At 43.9% G+C, this 20,625-nt stretch overlaps 3 protein-coding genes and 2 pseudogenes across 3 annotated transcripts; all 5 read left to right on the forward strand.

Moving 5' to 3' along the window:
• The first annotated feature begins 6,791 nt into the window (after positions 1-6,791).
• Positions 6,792-7,396, forward strand: LOC136482696 (uncharacterized). The gene has a single exon (XM_066479900.1). The coding sequence runs from the start codon at positions 6,843-6,845 to the stop codon at positions 7,176-7,178; it is 336 nt and encodes a 111-aa protein (XP_066335997.1). The 5' UTR covers positions 6,792-6,842; the 3' UTR covers positions 7,179-7,396.
• On the forward strand, positions 7,185-8,106 carry LOC136480610 (protein THYLAKOID RHODANESE-LIKE, chloroplastic-like). The gene is made up of 2 exons (XM_066478105.1): positions 7,185-7,199; positions 7,588-8,106. Exons 1-2 carry the CDS (start codon positions 7,185-7,187, stop codon positions 8,104-8,106), a joined length of 534 nt encoding a protein of 177 aa, XP_066334202.1.
• Positions 8,107-8,320: 214 nt separating this feature from the next.
• Positions 8,321-11,849, forward strand: LOC136482694 (uncharacterized; annotated as a pseudogene).
• Positions 11,850-11,966: 117 nt separating this feature from the next.
• LOC136480612 (uncharacterized) lies at positions 11,967-13,450 on the forward strand (annotated as a pseudogene).
• Positions 13,451-17,396: 3,946 nt separating this feature from the next.
• LOC136482695 (transcription factor BHLH133-like) lies at positions 17,397-19,625 on the forward strand. The gene is made up of 5 exons (XM_066479898.1): positions 17,397-18,467; positions 18,563-18,753; positions 18,839-18,905; positions 19,032-19,097; positions 19,312-19,625. The coding sequence occupies exons 1-5, from the start codon at positions 18,111-18,113 to the stop codon at positions 19,405-19,407; spliced, it is 777 nt and encodes a 258-aa protein (XP_066335995.1). The 5' UTR covers positions 17,397-18,110; the 3' UTR covers positions 19,408-19,625.
• Positions 19,626-20,625: the final 1,000 nt, after the last annotated feature.

Consider the following 20,625-nt stretch of genomic DNA (forward strand, 5'->3'; position numbering starts at 1 on the left):
CAATAATGGTTGTCATGCCCCTACGATGGAAATCGTTTCGGTTTTCAAAGGATGGACGACAAGGTTAAGGATAGACTAGTTCTAAGTGTCGTATGGTGTTGAAGAGACACTTAGAGTAGTTTAGGACTTTGTTTGTCCTTTGGCCATACTATTAAGGGGGGTATGGACGGGTAGCTTGACCTAGGTGAGTCTAGTGGGTTATGTATGGTGCACACTTGTCAAATCTAGCACTAGGTAGCTCCCAAATAGCCCTAAGATCAATTGGAGCAAACTTCATTCACATATGATTGAGAGTTGGAAGTGAATGGAGGGTCAAATATTGACCGAACGCTGGTTCCGGTGTGACTGGACGCTAGCGTAGTGTCCGGTCAGTTCATTTGATTAAGGTGAAATCATCTGGTGCGACCGGATGCTGAGAGGTGAGTGACCGGACGCTGGGTGCCAACATCCGGTCGACTCCAGTAAGGTTCTAGAGAGCGGTTTTTTGCGACCAGACACTACGCAGTGGTGGGTGAACTAATCGGAGCGTCCGGTCACCCCGCAGAGGCACATAACGGTTCGTTTTGAATGGGGTGTATAAATACTTCCTCCATTCGTGTGAGGGGGTACTTTTGCTCATTTCAACAGCTGAGAAACACCTTTGAGAGTGCCAAGAAGAGCAAGGTCCTAGTGAGGTGATTGAGATTTGAGAATCCAAAAGAGAGACCTCGTTAGTGAAAGCAAGAGTAGCAAAGTGTGCATCCACCCTTCTCATTAGGCTTGTCGTGGTCAAGTGGGAGTTCGTACTTGTTACTCTTGGTGATCGCCATCACCTAGACAGCTTGGTGGTGATTGGGAGCTTGGTGATCATCCGGAGAGCTTGTGGATGACCCAACTCAAGTTGTGAGCGGTTGTGGGTGATTCACCGCGACGGAGTGTCAAAGAATCAACCCGTAGAGAGTACTTGATCCTTGCGCGGATCAAAGGGGAGCAACACCCTTGCGTGGGTGCTCCAACGAGGACTAGTGGGGAGTGACGACTCTCCGATATCTCGGCAAAACATCGCCGCGTTCCTCCTTCTCTCTTTACTTTAAGCATTTACTTTGAGCAATTCAATTCTTGTCTTTACATTCATAGAATTGCCATGCTAGAGTAGGATTGGAACATAGATTGCTAAACTTTTGTGCAGTAGAACAATAGAAACACTTTCTAGACACAAGGGGTGAAGTGGGCTAACCGTAGGGTTTAATTATTGCAAAGAATTTTATAATTAGCCCAATTCACCCCCCCCCCTCTTGGGCATCTTGATCCTTTCACTTGTAAACACATCGTAGGCGTTAACGCATATGCGATCGGCTATTTAGCCGATGCAAGCATAGCAAACAGTTAAAGTCACGCCTGACCGAGAACATATCTACTAACTAGCATCCTCCAATCTAAAGTGTTATTAGTGGGGATCGACCGGATTGTTACAGCCATAATAGTGAACCGTATATTAGATTTAACTAGCCAGCAAACATCTTCAAGATCACTCATGCCTTAACCGCGTACTATGCGCGATCAAGATCGAAGTAGAACAACCGATAAAACATAACCCGTCGCTCAAGGTAAACAATATCGTGTTGTAACAAAGCAAACGACGGACCCAAAGGATATGAGGTCGATCTAGATCGATCTCGACCGAGCAGATTGATGTTGCTGCAAACTAAGGACAATGAAAACATCAGCAAGATCGGTAACTTAATGAATCTACCCAAAGTTTGTCACTCTTAGGTAGAGCTGATAACTTGACCTTAATCTAATTCGAGCAGTGGAGGTTGACCGGATCGATGCAACCATACTTGAACTAGACAAGAGTCGATAACTAGCTTATACCATAGTCGCAGTGGAGGTCGACCGAATCAATGCAGCCATATGAATAGAAGTATAAGCCATGATGGTACTTACAGACAAGCCGGAGGTCGGCCGAACTGATGCAGCCCTGCTCGCTGAAGAACTCGCCGAGATCTACTCTACTCCTACTCCTAAGGGGTGGCTGGAGCTAAAAAAAGTAAATGACTTGTATTTGATTGATTGTGTCCTTTACAATAGTTGGGGTCTAATATTTATACCCAGAGCCTACGTATGAATTCTGCTTAAGCATGACTCATTACAATCTTTGGCATAAAAGAAAACATTCCTAATTTAAGATAACTTGGACCCTAATCTTTTCCTTTTTGTAGAGTCCAACATGTTTTTCCTGACGCCAACCGTAGCCTTTATCGTTATCTATTCGCGCTATCTGAAGAGAGCCGATTCCAGCGCTGCATTCGAATCAACTGGTATCGACCTTTATGCAATCGATTCCTTGATGACATGATCTTGGGAGCTTTTGAGTTCCTGCAATTCTTCTTCCCAAATTTTGGTGTAAACACATGCCCCCCAATTTTGGGATAAAAGTAATTTTATTCCAAAATTATCATGTCTGTATCCCCGATAGGTCCGTAGTCACGGGTAGAGAATCTTTATCTAGGGTCTACTATCTGTCACCGTCTTTGCCAGCTTATGAGCCCATGCCTCAAAACTTTTACGAGAGCATTATTACTTCATGGGCGCTTGGATCCATCTTTCCTGGCCGACTATAAAATGTCTATCCAACTCTGGCGAGAGCGATTCAACAACTCAGCTATGTTTCTCTTCGGCCTGCTTCCTCGAGTGCCTCTGGCTCCGCCGGACCCTCCATGGTCTATTGCTTTGCTATGAAGATCTTGAGCGGTTAGAAGAATTCTTGTGCATAGGGTGATTGTGTCGCTCATCTTAGCACCTTGTCGAGCAAGAGGATCAGCTACTACGGTTAGAAGAATTCTTGTGATATCATCTGAGTCTTCTCTCCATGATCACAGAGCTGTTCTAGTGTTTGCAAGGGCCAAAATATGAGGACACCTTCCCCTCATTCGCTTCATCAAATGCCCGTTGGGAAAACCACAAATTCCTTTCCGCAGTTTCTCAGCCACCGAGAAATGGGCATCTTTTAGTAGGCGACTTTCTTTCCCATTGTTTCCCAGTCACGGAGAAATCAATTGGGCATCTGTTAAGCAGGCGGCCTTTCCCCTTCTCCAGATGCAATCTTATCAACGAGCTGATGTGACTCGGTTCATGATGACCTTCGGCCTTGTGGGGATCCTGACTCCCTTCAATCCAAAGAAGCCTTGGTGGGTTGATCGCAGGTCAATGTAAACCTTTTGTATCCATCCCACGATATTTTGTAATTATGGGAAGCAATGAGTCCGAATCTGTTATCTCCTCGTGATCCATCCCTGAATTCCCGGAGTGTCGATCCATTTCCATATCTGACTTTAATTCGACAACCCCGACAAAGTCTATCTTCTCACCTTCCTAGGCTATATATACGGGCTACGGCTGTGGACCGAAAAACAACCTATTTCGTCCCAAACATTCCGCATCTTCTGTGCAATTCCACTTTCTCATATTTTGAAGGTATGGAGAACGGCAAGAGGCCTGCTAAGGATGTCCTCAGTGGTTCTGCGTCGCCACGCCGGAGCCTTCGTCATCAGGAGGGTGCAACTCGGGATGCCCCTACCGTCCCGGAGCATAGGGCCGACTCCGCTCAGCCTTTGGGGTCATCCTCGTCAACAACTCGCCGCCAGCTTCCCCGCTATCCGAGGAGGCAGATCGACAATGACGATCTGCTTGCCTCCATCGTTTGGGCCGGTCATAATCTAGTCGACTGCCTCTCCCTCGCAGAATTGGCTCTGGCTATAGTTCAGGGCCGATCACCCCCCGAGGCTGACCCGGTGGGGGAGAGGTTGGCCAGGGCTGAAGCCAGAATCATAGGTGAGACGTCTACCATAATTTTTCGTCTCTTCTTAACCTTTGTCTTTAAGGTCTCTGATCATCCCTTCCTTGAATCTTTTAGATCTAACTGCTCAGCTAGAAAGCCTTCGATCAGCTGCGGAGCATGCGGCGGGATTTGTCAATGCTAGGGGTGCCGTTCCGGTGGTTCGCTTGCATGACATCCCGAACCGTGTCCGAGAGGTCGCTCTTCATGGCATTCATCATGGTGCTGCCATGGCGTTGGCTGCTGCGCACGCCCACTCTGGCCATAATCTTTGGCTTCTCCCCTATGGGTTTCCAGTCATCGAACGCCCCGGGGGTCATGAGCGCTTAGTCGAGGAGTTCTTTGATGCCGCCAACTCCATAGCCCTTACTACCCAGGCCGATGATATAGTAAACAAAGTGTTTTCCGGCCTGTAGCTTGTAATAGGTGACACTTAGCAAACAATCTCTTCGTCTTAAGTGGTTTCTTTTCGCTTCATACTTCATGTTCCATGCATCAATTTATCCGTGTCATACCGGCTTCTACCCTTTTGGGTTTATTTTTTGTACTAGCGGCGATACCCTTCTGGTATCGGCTATTAGAGCCGACGACCGGACAAATCGATTGTCAGGTATTAATCCAAACACTAGGATAATATTTCTTTAGGTATTTCCTATTGATTGCTCTGCCAAATCCTTCTTCTCCCCCTAGTGTTTCCAAAATATAAGCATTGCCAGGTGCACAACATTTAATCCGATAAGGTCCTTCCTAATTAGGTGACCATTTGCCGAACTTGCTATCTTTTGACCTGATCGGCAATTTTACTTTCCAGACCAAGTCTCCTTCAGAAAAATTGCTTGCCCTTGACCTTTCTATTGTAATATTTTGCAATCCTCAGTTTATTGGCTTCGATATTCTCAAGAACACGCAACTGATGGCAACTCAAGTCCTCTAAGTCATCTATCATAAGATTCTTGTAGACTTCGGCTGGCAAATCATTTTGCAACGTGATACGCCTCTATCCAGTTTGAATCTCCCAAGTAAGGACTGCATTATGGCCACACACAAGTTCATAAGGTGACGTTTTAATCGATCCATGACAGGCCATCCTATATGCCCACAGTGCCTCATTAAGCGTTAAATATCACTTCCTTGTCTGTTTCTCAATCTTTTTCTTGATCAGCTTAATCATAATCTGATTGGACGCCTCTTCCTGGCCATTAGCCAGAGTATAGTAAGGAGAAGAATTTAGCAATTTAATTCCCATACTAGCAATGAAATCTCCGAACTCTTCTGATGTGAACATCGTCCCTTGATCGGTAGTGATAGTTTGAGGAATCCCAAAACGATACACAATATGCTCCTTGACAAAATCAACCATGTTCTTTGAGGTCACTGTCTTCAAAGGAATTACCTCAACCCACTTAGTGAAGTAATCCATCGCTACCAATATGAACTTATGTCCTTTACTTGAGGGCGGAAAAATCTAGCCAATTAAATCAATTCCCCAACCTCGAAACGGCCATGGTTTGATTATTGGATTCATAGCCGATGCAGGTGATCTCTGGACATTACCAAAACGCTGACAATCCTGGCACCCCTTATAATACTCAAAACAGTCTTCCAATATTGTTGACTAGAAATATCCAGTTTTGCGAATAATCCATTTTATTTTATAAGCCGATTGATGAGCTCCACATATCCCTTCATGCACCTTGCCCATCAACACCTTAGCTTCCTTTTGATTTAAGCATTTGAGCAACACCCCATCGACTGTTTTGTAATATAGCCGATCATCTAGTAAAACAACTTAATCCAATTTATACCTTAATTTCCTGGTAACTTTTTGTGACGAATCCCTAAGGTAATCGACTATTTCAACTCTTCAATCATTATTCGAGGTTTCACTACTCCAGACTTCTTGAAACACTCGATAACTTGACGCACTTTGAGCTAAACGATTAGCATCTTGATTTTGTGCCCTCGGAATATGTTGAAAAGAAACATGAGGAAATTCCTTAAGCAACCTTTGGCACTCATCATAATATCCCCTCAGAGTATCTTCTTTGCACTCATATAGACCGATCAACTGAGTAATAATTAACTGCGAATCTCCAAATATTTCAATTGCTTCGGCCTTTTACTTCATGAAGAAGTTGAAGCCCCTTAAGAACAGCTTCATATTCTGCTTGGTTGTTGGTAATCATCGGTTCAGTTGGAAAAGCAAACTCAAAACTTGTCCCCCAAGGCGAAATAATGACAATACCAATGCCACCACCTTGCTTGCATGATGATCCATCAAAGAATAACGTCCAAGGTACCGGCTCTACATAATCGATGCTTGGCTTATGATGCTGGGTGACAAAATCGGCTATTACTTGTCCTTTGACTGCCTTAGCCGATTCGTACCTCAGGTCAAATTTCGATAAGGCGAGAATCCACTTTCACACTCTCCCATTCAGTATTGGCATTGATAACATGTGCTTGATCACATCAGCCTTGGAAATAACCGTACACTCGGCCGATAATAAGTAGTGTCGCAACTTAGTGCAAGAGAAATATAAACACAAGCATAACTTTTCGGTGGGAGAATATCTTTGTTTCTGAATCCAGAAGTCTTCTACTTAGACAAAAAACAACTCGCTCTTTTCCTTCAAACTCCTGCATCCAGGTCGATCCAATTGTTCTGTCATCGGCTGATATGTACAAGTTGAAAGGCTTACTCTGCTGAGGAGGGACCAGCACAGGTGGAGTTGTTTATTTATGTATTTTTGGATGGAAGAGAACTTAACCTAAAGTGGGTCGCGTCCATGAATCGGCGGTAAAAATGGGTTGGCAGATGTTTGTATTGTACTGTACGATCATCCGTCGAAAGTTGCAACTGCCACCAAATTGAACGCCTCCATCTGTAATGGCTCATGGCCTCAGCAAGGGAGGAGGACCTCCGTTTATAAATTGTGATCGACAGGGACGGCACTGCCCATCTACGTAGGCTATAGCCACCAGCCTGCACATTGCATTTCCGATCCAAAGACGACACGCGAGCATGGACAGCAAGGTCTGCTGCGTCTTTCAGCTGGCGCTGCTGCTCGGTGTCGTGCTCGCACTCGCCGGCCCTATCATCGCCGGCGGCAGCGTGGAGGTTGGGCTAGCCAGCAAGGCTGCCGGCGCCGGGGCCTATGCGGTGCGGCAGATGATGATGGCGCAAGTGACGACGACGGCGAAGTCGACGATGGGATTGGAGGTGCACCGCCTCGTCCTCGGCAGCCTCAGCCCCAACTCGCTCGATCGTAACAAGCCAGCCTGCCCCGTGGCGTGCCCAGCCGCCGGCATGCCGTACACTGGCCGCGACTGCCATAAGGTGTACCGGTGCTCTGGCTGAACACCCATGGACATGACACGAGTGCTTCCTACAACAGTTTACAATCCGGCGGCATGTTCGGGGCATCCGATTTTATTTTGTCTTGTACTAGTATTTAAGTACCATCATAAGAGGCAACGCATAATTGTATCAGTTGCATATGGGCTTCCTCCAGGCCATGGATGGTGTCGCCATGGACTCACTCGATTGATCACACACATCTCGTTCTCGTGTCGTGCGGTTGAATTGAATGAATAAAAACACTGTCTACCAGCGTCCCCTGTTCCACTGCCCACTGCCTCGTCGCCCGTAAACCCCGCGTCTCCGTCTCCCCGCCGCTCGCCGGAGGCCGCCGCCGCCACCGTTATGCCATGGCCGTCATCCTCTCCTCTGCGGCGCCAACGACACTGCCTCCTCCCGCGCGCCCCAGGAGGCAGCCAAGGACGAGCGGCTTCCGCGGGGGCCTCGCGGCGCGCTCGGCCTCGCGCACGCGGGCGCCGGCGCCGCACTCGCCGCGCCGCTCTCCTACGAGGAGGCGCTGCGCCTCTCGTCCGACTCCGGCGGTAACGGGGCCGGGTTCGCGCTCCCGGACCTCGACCTCAACCTCGACGTGCTCCTCGACTTCGTCAACGAGAACCCTCTCGTCGTCGCGGCAGGCGTCGCGGCCGTCGCGCTGCCGCTGCTCCTCGCGCAGATTCTCGGCGGCGGCGGTGGCTCCAAGCCGTACGCCGTCGTGTCCGCCAGGGCGGCCTACCAGCGGCTGCTCGAGGAGCCCGACGCGCAGCTCGTCGACATCAGGCCGCTCAAGGACACACGGGAGGCCGGCACGCCTGATCTCAAGGAGGCCAAGAAGAAGGCGGCTGCCGTGCCGTACAACGGGGAGGACAAGAACGGATTCTTGAAGAAGCTGACACTGAGGTTCAAGGACCCGGAGAACCTGTGCGGTTGAATAAGCGCACAGGTGCCGGCAGGAGACGGTGTGGTGAACGTTGCCGTGGCTGCCTCGAACTGCGCTCTCTTCATCAGTGTGGACATGGAATTGTGAGAGAAAAAAGTTAGAGAACACGGCTGGTTTCAGCACCTAGTGACTCTAGCTAATACGTTCATTCTGTACCAAATTTACCAAGCTTTGGGACCTTATATCTTTCAAAGCATTAAGGTGGGTTACCCTAGGTCCTTAAACCAAAATGGTAGAGCTACATACCATGAGTGATTGTTGTAAAAAACGATCGAGTTGTTTACCCATGGATATGAGAGAAAGGGGTCAATCAACAGAGCTGGTTTAGGCTCTAAACTTGAGCCTAGGACTGAATCAGCACCGGCAGCAGTCTCCCTTCGAGGCTGCGCAGTGGACAAGTCGCAGGACCTGAGACAGTACAAGTTCCGTATCCTATCCGCGAGTGAGCCGCCGAGATCTGAGGACTGAACTCTGCAGACAAAGAGGCGCTTCAGATGGCGGACGCAGACTGGTCGATGGAGAGCAGCCTCGCCTCAAGCTCTGCAGAGACATGCACCTCCTCCTCCGCGCGCTTCCCAGCGGCAGTCCGCGTCCGTCTGCACCGCCGCCCGCCTCGCACAGTCCTTCAGCAGTGGCCTGGCGTCTCGATTGCTGAGGGCTGCTCGTCTTCTACTCTGGCAGCGACCGACGCCGCCGCAGTGGTCGGCCTCCTCTTCTCCACGGTGTCCTGGCAGCACAGGGCAGTGCGGTCGCCTTGGTGCCGGAGAGCAGAGTCCACACACGGCACGCCACTGCTGAAAAAAACTAAGTCTGTGTATTTTGCGGCGGTGGAGCAGGATGAGCCGAACGGGGAGGTGGCGCGGTAAATCGCCTGAGCCGCATGCAGAAGAGCATCGGATTCAAGGTAGACTGCCACGTGAGCAAAGCCACCTTGCAAAACCACTTAGGCCTCGTTCGTTTTGGCCCGGAATGGCCCGGATCGCGGCCTGATCCGCCCGGATCGGCATGGCCCGGTTCGAAGCCAGGTTGGACCAGGAATAGCCGTTCGGTTAGATACGGCCCGGAAAGGAAACTGGCCAGGTTTGGCCATTCCGCTCCCTCCACGGCCCGGAACAAAGCCACACCTCCTACCCTCCGGATCAGATCCTGGAGGAAGGCGGCGCGAGGTACGACGCGAGAACCAGAGGCGAGGCGACGGCGGGGCGGCGCGAGGCAACGACGACGGCGACCGCGACGCCATCGACTCCAACCATACGTCCTTCCCCTTCCTCATCCTTGTCGCCGGTGATCCCCTCGCTCTCCCCTTCGTCCTCGTCTTCTCTCCCTCTAGGGTTCTTGATCCTGGACAACGAGCACGATGATCTAGTTCTAGTTGAGATCCGCCGTGCGGGTACGCGGGATATGGATTAAACTTTGCGCTAGTGAGCTCTCCTCTTCCTTCCCCTTTTTTCTCCCTGGTGCTGCCTAGGGTTCATAGTTCTTGAAGTCAAGATTCTTTTTCTTATAAAGTATTGAAGCCTCGATTGGTTAATGATGAGTTGATGCAATTGCTTGGGTGTTCTATTTACACACTATTCCTTGTGTTCTGATTACAAAGTCGCTAGGTGATTCCTGACAGGGGTTAGGAAATGTGGGTAGGTTCTTAGGTGGTCCTGAGTTGTTATATATGACAAATATATTGCGGTCCTAAATGAGAAGGTAGATGCCAAACATGATGCCTGTTATGTTTAATTGTGGTGCCTTCTTGCTGTATGAGTTTTGTCACCATATCCTGATATCCATGTGTCATGAGTTATGCAACTGCAAAGACAACTTATTTAGCAACTTTAGTTTGACTGAAAATTAACCATTTGATGTGAGATGCCGTATTGTTTTGTTTTGTTTTCCAAAAGAGAGAAAAAAGGCACTGATTGGACCAAAGACTTGTACAGGTAGCAGAGTACTAGTAGCATACTCCTAATAGCAAAATTGAAGTTGACATACTACAATATGTCATAATCCATGCTAGCTTATTTTGTGTTAATTGTGACCATGGCTGCTGCTGAAATGCTGTAACTTATATTCAGTTTCTGAATTTCATTGTGACCATGGCTTACTCCTAGATGCTTACTCATGTTTTGAGTGAATTCACATTGCAAGCTTATTTTGATTTGCTCTTTTTTGCGAACACGCGCCAGGGAAAGGAATGTCCCTTTGTTTCAGTCTGTAGTGAAGACTGAAGTTGACATACCTAGCCTATTAGCTCACTTTGTTACTTGTATTATCATCTAGATGATGTCTTGATTTGCCAAATGATTTCTTATTACTTGTAGATCTCTCCAGCACCATTTAGAGTTGGGGAAGGTGAACCTCCGCCTTCTTGGGATCCGGTACCAACTCCAAAAGGTTCTATATGACTATAAGTTTATATATGCTTCTATAAGACGACTATAATCTTTATTACAGCTTCTATATGACATGGTCAATAATATAACTTCTATATGACATGGTTAATAATATTTAGCTTCTATATGACTATAAAATTGTATGCTTCAGTCCTACAATGCGTCTCTCACTACGAGATCGTATTAGAAAGAGGAGGGAGGAAGAAGACGATGACATGATGCTATTTATTTTCCCCGCCTTATATCTTATGAGTTCTGCTAGAGGAGGGGAAAAGAAGAAATGTCATACTTCGGAAGAAACAGGCGAGGTTAAAGTTCGTAGACTCCTCTAGGGACATGTCAAGAACTGTCAAGTTGCATTTAGGATGGAACCACGCATCTTTAGAGAATTGGCAAATTATCTTAGAAGCAAAAGGCTTGTTGTTGATACTAGGATAACTGTGGAGGAGAAGTTGGGTTTCTTCCTATACATGTTAAGTCACAATGCCTCGTATGAGGATCTCCAAGTGTTCTTTGGGCACAGCAATGACACCTTCCATCATCACATCAACCACTTCTTCAAGGTGGTCATTCCTGCACTCTCTCGCCATTACCTTCAAGCTCCTGATCCTAATCAAGTGCATAAAAAAATCCAAGATAATCCTAGATTCTATCCATTTTTCATAAATTGTCTAGGTGCCATTGATGGAACTCAAATTCCTATTTCCATAGCCTCTGAGAAAGCTTCTCCTTTTAGAAATAGGAAGGGCGCACTAAGCATTAATGTGATGGTGGCATGTGATTTTGATCTCAACTTCACTTTCATTTCTAGTGGATGGGAGGGATCGGCTACAGATTCCAGAGTGCTATGATCAGCTATGAGTAAGGGCTTCCAAGTACCTCCAGGCAAATTCTATCTAGTTGATGGAGGGTATGCAAATACTCCATCTTTTCTTGCTCCATATCGAGGAGTTCGATACCATTTGAAAGAATTTAGGGCTGGACATTGAAGGCCGCATAATCCAAAGGAGCTCTTTAACCACCGCCACGCACTACTGAGGAACCATGTGGAAAGGGCTTTGGGTGCTTAAGAAGCGCTTCCCCATTCTGAAAGTTGCCACATTCCACATGTTGGAAAATCAAGTAAAGATACCTATAGCTGCTTCCATCTTCCATAATCTGATCCGATTACTTCATAGAGATGAGGAATGGTTAGATCATCAGCCGCATAATATCTCTCCAAGAAACTTTGTTGCTGTACCAAGTGGTGATCAAATGAATGACCTAAATGTGGGTTCAGTACAAGGCAACGCTTTAAGAGACACCATCGCCCAAGAAATGTGGGTTCAGTACCAGCAACATTTAAATTAGTCTTTGAATAGGCTGTAATAAGTTAATAAGCTTGTAATAAGCATGGATTATAATTAAGTAGAGACTTCTTTTTAGTCTTTAAATTAGTCTTTGAATAGGTTGTAATAAGCTTTTGTCATGAATAAGCTTGTAATAAACTTGGCTTGTAATAATTGAATAAGCTTGTAATAAGTGAATAGGCTTGTGTCATATACTCATATTTGACAACGATAGTTGGAAAAGGCTCCCCGAAGCTCAATATGATTGCAAGGGCGTCACCAAAGTTGCATCGGTTCTTGGGTACAACAAGTGGTATTAAAAAGAAGGCTTCTCCTAAATGCAGTAAAGCAAAGAAGACTGGAGGTTCTCCGAGAGGTATGGTGTTTAATTCTCTGCTATTATTGTTGTTATTTCTCTGCTATTATTGCTGTTATTTCTTTGCAGCTGTTTGCTACTAAAAAGAACTTTCTTGAAGTAATTCTCTTCTATACAATTTATTCCACCATGTGCTATTATAGTAGTTTTAGTAAACCTATAACCTGTAAACTAGTATTTCTTTACTGTTATTTTTATTTGCTGATTTTTGGTAACCTAATGTCTGACCATGGTTTACGTAGTAGTAAAGCAAAGAGCGGACTGGAATCCGGCCCTTGAGAAGTCCCTGGTAGACATTCTCCATGAGTATAAAGATAGTGGCTACAGAGGTGACAACGGATGGACCCCTGAAGGGTGGAATAAAATGGTGAAGGAGTTCCATCTGAGGAACAAGTATGTCAACTACACAAAGAGTCAGATTCAAGACAAAGAAGGACAGCTAAAGAAAGACTATAGGATGCTCAAAGAGGCAAGGAGGCAGAGTGGGGCCACCTAGAATGAAGATAGGCATATGGTTGAAGGATCACCATCTATGTAGGATAACCTTGAAATTGTAAGTTGATTTCTTGAAGTAATTCTATGGATATCCTCATAGTGATAACCTCATATTTGATCATTGGTTCTCTTTGAATGTGCAGACATTCCCTAAAATTAGGAAGTTCTGCAACAGTAAGGCAAGATTTCCACTATTTGATGCTTTGGGAGAGCTTTATGATGGTAGGTTCACTTTTTATAGTTGCAAACAGTGCCAATCAATATATTCTTTCTGCTTCTCACTTTAGTATTTGTTTGTTTCTATCTTGCTGATCTATATTATCCTATGATTCACTTGACTTGTCTACTAGTTCTGATGACTAAGCAACAATATGCTAGTTACAGTAATGCTTCTAGTTGTCATAACTATATTCAAGTATTTTTATAGTGCTGATGACTAAGCAACAATATGCTAGTTATAGTAATGCTTTTCTACTAGTTCTGATGACTAAGCAACAATATGCTAGTTTTATAGAGTTAGGTCATAACTATATTGGTTCTCTTTATACTTGAATTTCATGAGGAAAGACCACTTTCTATAGCTATTTCCTTGTTATCGTGTAGGTCATTTGGCTGAAGGTACTTACAATCTGACTTCTCTTGAGCCACCACAAGAGGAAGCACCACTTCGACAAATTCATGATGTAGATGACTTGGACAACATTGAGGTTCATGAGGTACTAGATGAAGATGATTAAATCACTGAGATATAAGAGGAAGCAAGTGAGGTTGTAGCTGTTGAAAGAAATGGACAGCGAGGTTCTCTATCATGAGATGAAGAAAATGAGGTCATAGCTGTTGAAAGAAGCAGGCAGCGAAGAACTACTACTACAACATCAAGCAAAAAACATGAAAAGGAAGAAAAGAGACCTAAGAAGGGTGAAAGGATTGAAGAAATGATGGGGAGATACCTAGACATGAGGACTAAGCAAGTACAAGATGAGTCTGTAGATCTAGCCAAAGAAAAGGAGGTTGCTGAAGGTAATGACTTCTCTATCAAAAGGTGTATATCTATTCTGAGCACAATGGAATTGACAAAGGAAGAGAAGGCAAAAGCATTTGCAGTTTTCATCAAGAGCAAAGAAAATAAAGAGGCCTTCCTAAGTGGGTGTGAACTAGATCGAGAAGCAACTTTGGTTTGGCTCAAAAGTGCGATGGTCTAACAGGCCAGTCTACTTAATTGCTAAAAACTTGATGTTTTCCTTCTATTTGACTACAAGAGTCCTTTAGTCACTGCAAAACTGAAAGAAGAAATATTTTCTAGTTCTGTGCAACCCTTAGAGATGAGAACATTTTGATAGTTGAGTTGCTAGTAAGAGGATTTGGACTGTAGATATGCATTTCTAGTCAGGTTGAAAGTTGAGATCTGTTCCTTTCATTTAGCTTGAAAATTGTTGTCCTTTTACAGTAAGGTTGAAAGCTGAGATCAAAGAGTATATCTGCAGTCTGCTAGTAGTAGGTTTGTAATGATGTGGCAATGTCAAACTTAAATGCTAGTAGTAAGGTTGAAAATTGCTTCTTGCAGATAGAGTGCTTTCATTTGTGATGTCAATATTAAAATGTAGTTATGTCATTTATGTGATTCAGAGTAGCATCCATATTATGCACACCTGGTAGTGACAATAGTTTAGCCTTTGCAAAGTGATTTAGTTAAATATCTTATCTCTTGTTTGACCTGCAGTGTGCTTTGCTAAATTCTTTGTTGCTCTGTTGTTTGCTTGCTGAGTTCAGTGGATGTTGTCAGTGCTTTTACTTGTGTGCCGACAGTAGCAGTAGTTCAGTGGCCGGTTACAGTAGCAGCAGAGTAGTTGTTTCTTTACATGCTTTCAATTAGTTGAAGTTGAAAAAACAGGCTGCAGTGCTCATAGCTTGCTTATTATACTTGCAGTGCATATAATTTAATTAACTCATGGGCTTATACTTGCTGATTGTAGTGCATATAAAAGCATTTTCAGTACATGTTTAATTTGCACCTGTGGATGATCAAAATAATGTTAACTCCTGGTTTAATAAGCACATCAGCAACTTTTTGCGAGGGACAAGTCTGAAATTGATCAATTGTGTTCATCCAACATAACACGGTGTGACCGTGTGAGGGACAAGTCTGGTATGCTTGTTTATGCAGTATGCCATTCTTGCTTAGGTGCTATTTGTTGGTTAAAATCCATGGGTGCAATCCACTGTGCACGTTGGATTGGATGAAAGCAACCTATGGGTGGGCTGAGAAAACAAATTCATTTGATTTGGAGTGGGGTGTGTTTAGTCAATTAGCAGGGCTACTGCACTTGTTGTAGCTCATTCTAGGTCCAAGAACGTGCTTGAATTAGGAGCTGCTTATGGTGTTTTTATTGCACGTCACACAAGCTGCTGTAATTGACACGCTGAAACTAGCCCGTTACAACACCGTAGCACATGGTAGCTTTTGCTTGTTTTGTCCCCTCAACTGACTTGTTCCACTGGTGTTTTGGTTGCCCTGTTTGCAGGACCACTCTGGTGGGGATATGACTGGCTGTGGTTTATGAGTGGAGCAATTCTGATGATGGAACAGAAACGCTTGTAGGAATCCCTGGTCTTCTTTTTTGAAGAGATCGACTCTACTCATGTATATGTCGAATTTCTGCTTTAGTGTTATTAGAGTTCTAGTACCAGATGCAAACTTACTGCCTGGTGGCTCCCAACTCCCAGTCACTCATATACCATTAATAACATTGTTGTGTCCTTGATGTGGTGTTAACTTGAGCGGACGGTTACTTGACATGCAACTCAGATACGTGCAGTCGCTAAAGATTGTGATAATGTTCAGATTACCATCTTTTGTAACTTGCGAGTCAATTACAGTCAAGTTGTTTCTGGATGTTCATTGCTTGCTTACAAGTACAGCTCTGCTACCCCTGTTTTCTTGCCTCTCTTAGCCGAAAACTCCTTTTTTTTCACCAGGATTCGATCCTGGCCAAGAATGATTATTCACCAGGTTTTAGTGACAAACCAGGATTCACTCGATCCTGGCCAGGATCAAAACTTGGTCTGGCACCAATCAGGTGCTGCCGAACGAGGCCTTAAGGGGTTATTTAAACGGTATTGCATAGTTGAAGGTGCACAATGTCTGGTTTCATAGTTTAGGGGGTAAAATAGACAACCTGCCATACGTTGGCGGGTTATATAGACTTTTTTTTCCAAATTTAAAGGGACGTCCACCAACTTCTCGACAAAATGCTAAGTCGTCTGGTCCATGGACTGTGGCTATGGAAGAGACTGGCATTCCATCAGTAAGGTTTGGTTTATCTCACAATCTAGAGCACTTGTCTGTGTGCATATACATCCTCGAATTCTATGTTTGATATCTGCAGCAATTTAATTGTCTCTCCATATGTACAACATTTTCGGGCTGTGTAGTCTCTGTTGCCTCATGAAGTGTCGAGTTGTACTGTTACTGTTAGTGAAGTCCATTTTTCTATTTGCATTCTATAGTAGTTTACAGAAACTTTTGATGCAGGGAGCAGTCTGCAATATAAAGTTCTTTCGGTCATTTAATCCTCTCGGATTATGAACACCTTTGGCTGAATACAAATCTATTCACCGGTATTTTTCTAAAGTTGAGTAGTTCATTTCTTCAGTCAGTCAATATTGTTGCTAAAATTATGGTGCGCTACAGCACACTTGCATGTTCCAGTATGCTGCATTTCTGCACATATTTTTTAATATGCACTGCCTACTCAAATGACTTGCTGAATTTTAGAGTTTCTGCATCCATGTCTTTCAGAAGTGGGAGACACAAAATAGTAGTCCCAGCGTTTCAAGGTCCAGTAAGCATTTATAATTGAATGGTCTATCAATTATTAATGGTCTGCCTTTCTTTTTTTTCCTCGAAGAACAACAAAAGGTCTGCCGTGATTTATATTAAGAGGATCTGCAGAAATTTACTTTTTTTTTAAATGAATCTGCAGAGATTTACATCACGAGAAAGATGTGAGTTCTTTTTTTTTCTCGAATAAAGATGTGACTTCTCTCCTCTGCCTTCTCTAATGCTGTTATTGTTGCCTAATGCCGTGCCAACGAAGTGCTCATCTAAACAGAATCTATTGCAGCTGCAACTAGATGACAAACACCGCTACTTTCTTCAACTTTAATCAGTTCACGCAGGAAGGCAATTACTGGGCACAACAGTCTGTCAAAGACCATGTGCAAAGCAAGATTCGCAGTGTTGAAGCCGAAATCATATTTGAATATGAACTTGCCTGTGCAAAAAATTGACAGTACACGTTTGATCACTTCATACATTCTTGCAAAGGTATCTATGCGATTAACATGACTCTTGAAACCATAATGGTTATATAATATTCTCACAATCCTCTGTAATATAAAACTCTATCCTCTTAATGGAAATGAAACACTATTCTCTTGAGAAAAAAAAAACTATCATTAAAGCAAGATTTCTCTTCAAAACTCAACTATCTCACCATCGAATTCTAAGGCTCATAGACTCTACGCAATTTCAATGCTTGTGCATTCATAGTTCTATGTCGTGATCTGTGGGTCAAATTGCCAATATGTTTCTGCAGTCCCCTTGTTAATACTAGGATGCTATCCCACATGCCATGTTTGTCATGCTTAATACAAAAAATGGAGCACGTCTCGAGCTGTCCTATTATACATAGTAACTGACTTAATGTCTTGATGTTATCTGCTTAGGTAGCCTTTGCATTTATCCTGTTGATAATCTTCTGTTATTCTCAAGTGTTTCAATCTTGCACAAGGCTTAAACTTCAGTTGAAAAGCTTCAGCCCTGCAGTAGGCATGTTGCACATCATGAATGTTTCTCACAAGTGAGAAACCACCAGAAAAGATGTTCAGGATTGCAAACTGAGCTGAGTTTGCCATTTTTTTAATGAACTCCCAGCACTTCTCCATGGTCACCTACACTTCCATTTTTTCTTATTCAGTCCAGCTCCTAGTCTTGTCTTTTGTTAGTCCAGTTGCATGTCATGTGGATCATTTAATGGGCGCCTCTTTTCAACTGAAGAATTTATGACACCATGATTCTCTTGGATCCTTCGGGACACAATGAGAGAGTGTTGCCTCTTAATTTAACTCAACAGGCAAATGATTTCATATGTGATCTTTCTAGTATCCAAACAGGAAGATCATGAGGGATGGGGTTGTGGTGCATCAGACATAAACTATTGTCGCTTAGTTGTCATTCTACTCTTATTAAGATTAGCATGGAACTCGAGTCAAATTTTTATATCTGAAAATATTCCCCAATAGTGTGGTATAAATGTGCCTTACCTGTACTGTGTTTTCAGACATAACCAGCAGCACTTGCCACAGAGCTTAGGAGTACTAGAGTATAGAATTGAAGGTTCTGTCAGCAGAATGGAAGGAAATTGTGCATCCATTTGGAGCGAGGAATCTGAGATGATTGCTCACCTGCAGTCGATGTTCTGGAGCAGCAGCAATGCTGATTCCTGCCTTTCTTCTCCTGACAGCAGCTCTAGTTCTTGTGTTGAACCTAGCACATTGCCTACTACCTTGTTCCTTCCACTTGATGAAAATGACTGCTGCGATAAAGAGCAAGTGCAATGTCAGAACACTGGTGCTGTTTGGTGCTTTGATCACCAGAGTCAGGTCTTTGCTCCAATTTTTAGTGGAGTTACAAGTAACAAGAGGGCATGTCTTATGGATGAGAATAAGAAGAGTATGAGTTCTAAGAAACCCCGAACCATTGCCCTGGTAAGTGAAGTTTGATTTTGTACTCTGACTTTTAAGACATTATGTGTTGTCGAAAAGAAAAAGGCTGTTCTGACCCTTTGGTGCAATTTTTGTAGGCATCAAGGACAAGTTCAATTGCTCCTGCTGATGAGATTAACACTGAGCTTGTCAATCAGAGCTGTTCCTGGAGCTGTAGCTCTGAAGATGATTCAATTGGTGCGTGTGAAGAATCTGTTGTTCTGAAACAAAGTACCAGTTCAAGATGTCGTAGTCGGTCCTCGATGGATTTACAGAGCCTTTACGCAAAGGTCAGAAATACTTAATGCTAATTTCGCAATGATCACTGAATCTGCAGCTTTTGTTTTCTGATGGCTTAGTCATACTATATAACGGAGGAGAAGAGAGAGGATCAATGAAAGACTAAGCACGCTGCAGCAGCTAATTCCTAATGGCACCAAAGTAAGTTCTTTTCTTTTGTATCTAGTGATCAACTTTTTTGCTATCAAATTGTGTTTTCAAAGGCCCAGTAATTTGCGCTAACTTTTGTGTGAACACTGAAGATAAGTTGTTCTCTTGCCTTTGCAGGTTGACATGAGCGCTATGCTGGAGGAAGCAGTTCAGTATGTCAAGTTCCTGCAGCTGCAAATAAAGGTAGTTTTTTTGTGTCCTAGTTAAGTCAGATCAACATTGGAAAAAACTTTAGTTCACAATTCTAGTTCTCCATCATGCACAACATTAACCTGTACAGAGCATTGTTACATATTAGGTTTGGGAGAACAGAGCATTGTATACTCTGCATTTAAAAATACTAATTCGATGTGCAGGAGCATGCCTCTCATTTACCTTCCCTTTTTTTCCGTAACAGCTCCTGAGCTCTGAAGATACATGGATGTACGCACCTCTTGCCTATAACCACATGAGCATGGACCTCAGTCCAAATATTGCTGTGAAGCAATCATGACCGTTGGAAAAGAGTTGTCTGAACTGATCAGATGGGAGCTAGAACACATTGCATGGTCCATCTTTTCATAAATCTGTAATTAGCCCTGACTTTACATTCTTCAGTTGCTTCTTGCAAGTATGAGCAAGAAGTTCTTTTGAATTAAAAATTGGACCATGGGTTCCTTTGTCATATGAGATATCGACAGTTCACGGAAATGGGAATTTTTCTAGGGTGCTTTTTTTTTTTATCATGGATCAAACTTTAGCCACAGTTGCTGTTGCAAGTAGAAGGAGCTGACGTGTCTCAATGACACAAAACTTTCCGTGGTAATCGCAAAAGGAAACAGATCAAAAAAGGAAGCCAAAAAAAATAATGTCTCCGGTATAAGAAGAGAAACTGAAACCAGAAAGTGTCAGGACAAGGGACTAGTGCCATCAGCACGATGATAGTGGATCATGACTTGTTTGAGGGCAATGGATCACCAAAGTTGCACCAATCATTTGGCATTGTGCCATGCATGTTTGTTTGCCACATTGAAGTGGTCTATGTTTGTTACATGGGTTCCTGCTTATTTGGCGCACCACATTTCCTCTTGTAGTCTTCTAGCAAGGCCAGTCTTGGGGTGTTTGGATCCAGCTACTAAAATTTAGGAGATGTGTCGGGAGGATGTTGTATAGGGTGTTTGGATACTAATAAAAAAACAAATTGCATAATCCGTCAGTACTCCACAAGACGAATTTTTAAGCCTAATTAACCCGTCATTAGCACATGTTACTGTAGCAAAACATTGTCAAATCATGTACTAATTAGGCTTTAAAGATTCGTCTCGTAAATTAGTCGCAAACTATATAATTAGTTTCATAATTAGTCTATATTTAATAATCCATGAATGTGTCCAAACATTCGATGGGACAGCGACTAAAATTTAGGAGGGGCAACCAAACACCTACACAACTCTTGCAGTTGCAGTGTTACATATGGCCCCGTTCGGTTTACCCCATATTCGGCTTGTTTTTTTCAGCCGGAACAGTGTTTTTCTCTCACAACAATTCAGCCAGAACAGTGTTTTTTCAACCAATTTCAGTCAAGATTCAGCAAGCCGAACGGGGTCGAGGTTGATGCAGAGTAACTAATTGCCGGTTGCAGTACGTATTATTGATCTCACAAAGGTAACTGCTTTGCATTCAGTAAAGATAACTTCTTTGTTAAGGGACCAGATAACTTCTTTGTTAAGGG

The sequence above is a fragment of the Miscanthus floridulus genome, chromosome 9 (assembly GCF_019320115.1).
Source record: "Miscanthus floridulus cultivar M001 chromosome 9, ASM1932011v1, whole genome shotgun sequence".
Classification (NCBI taxonomy): Eukaryota; Viridiplantae; Streptophyta; class Magnoliopsida; order Poales; family Poaceae; genus Miscanthus; species Miscanthus floridulus.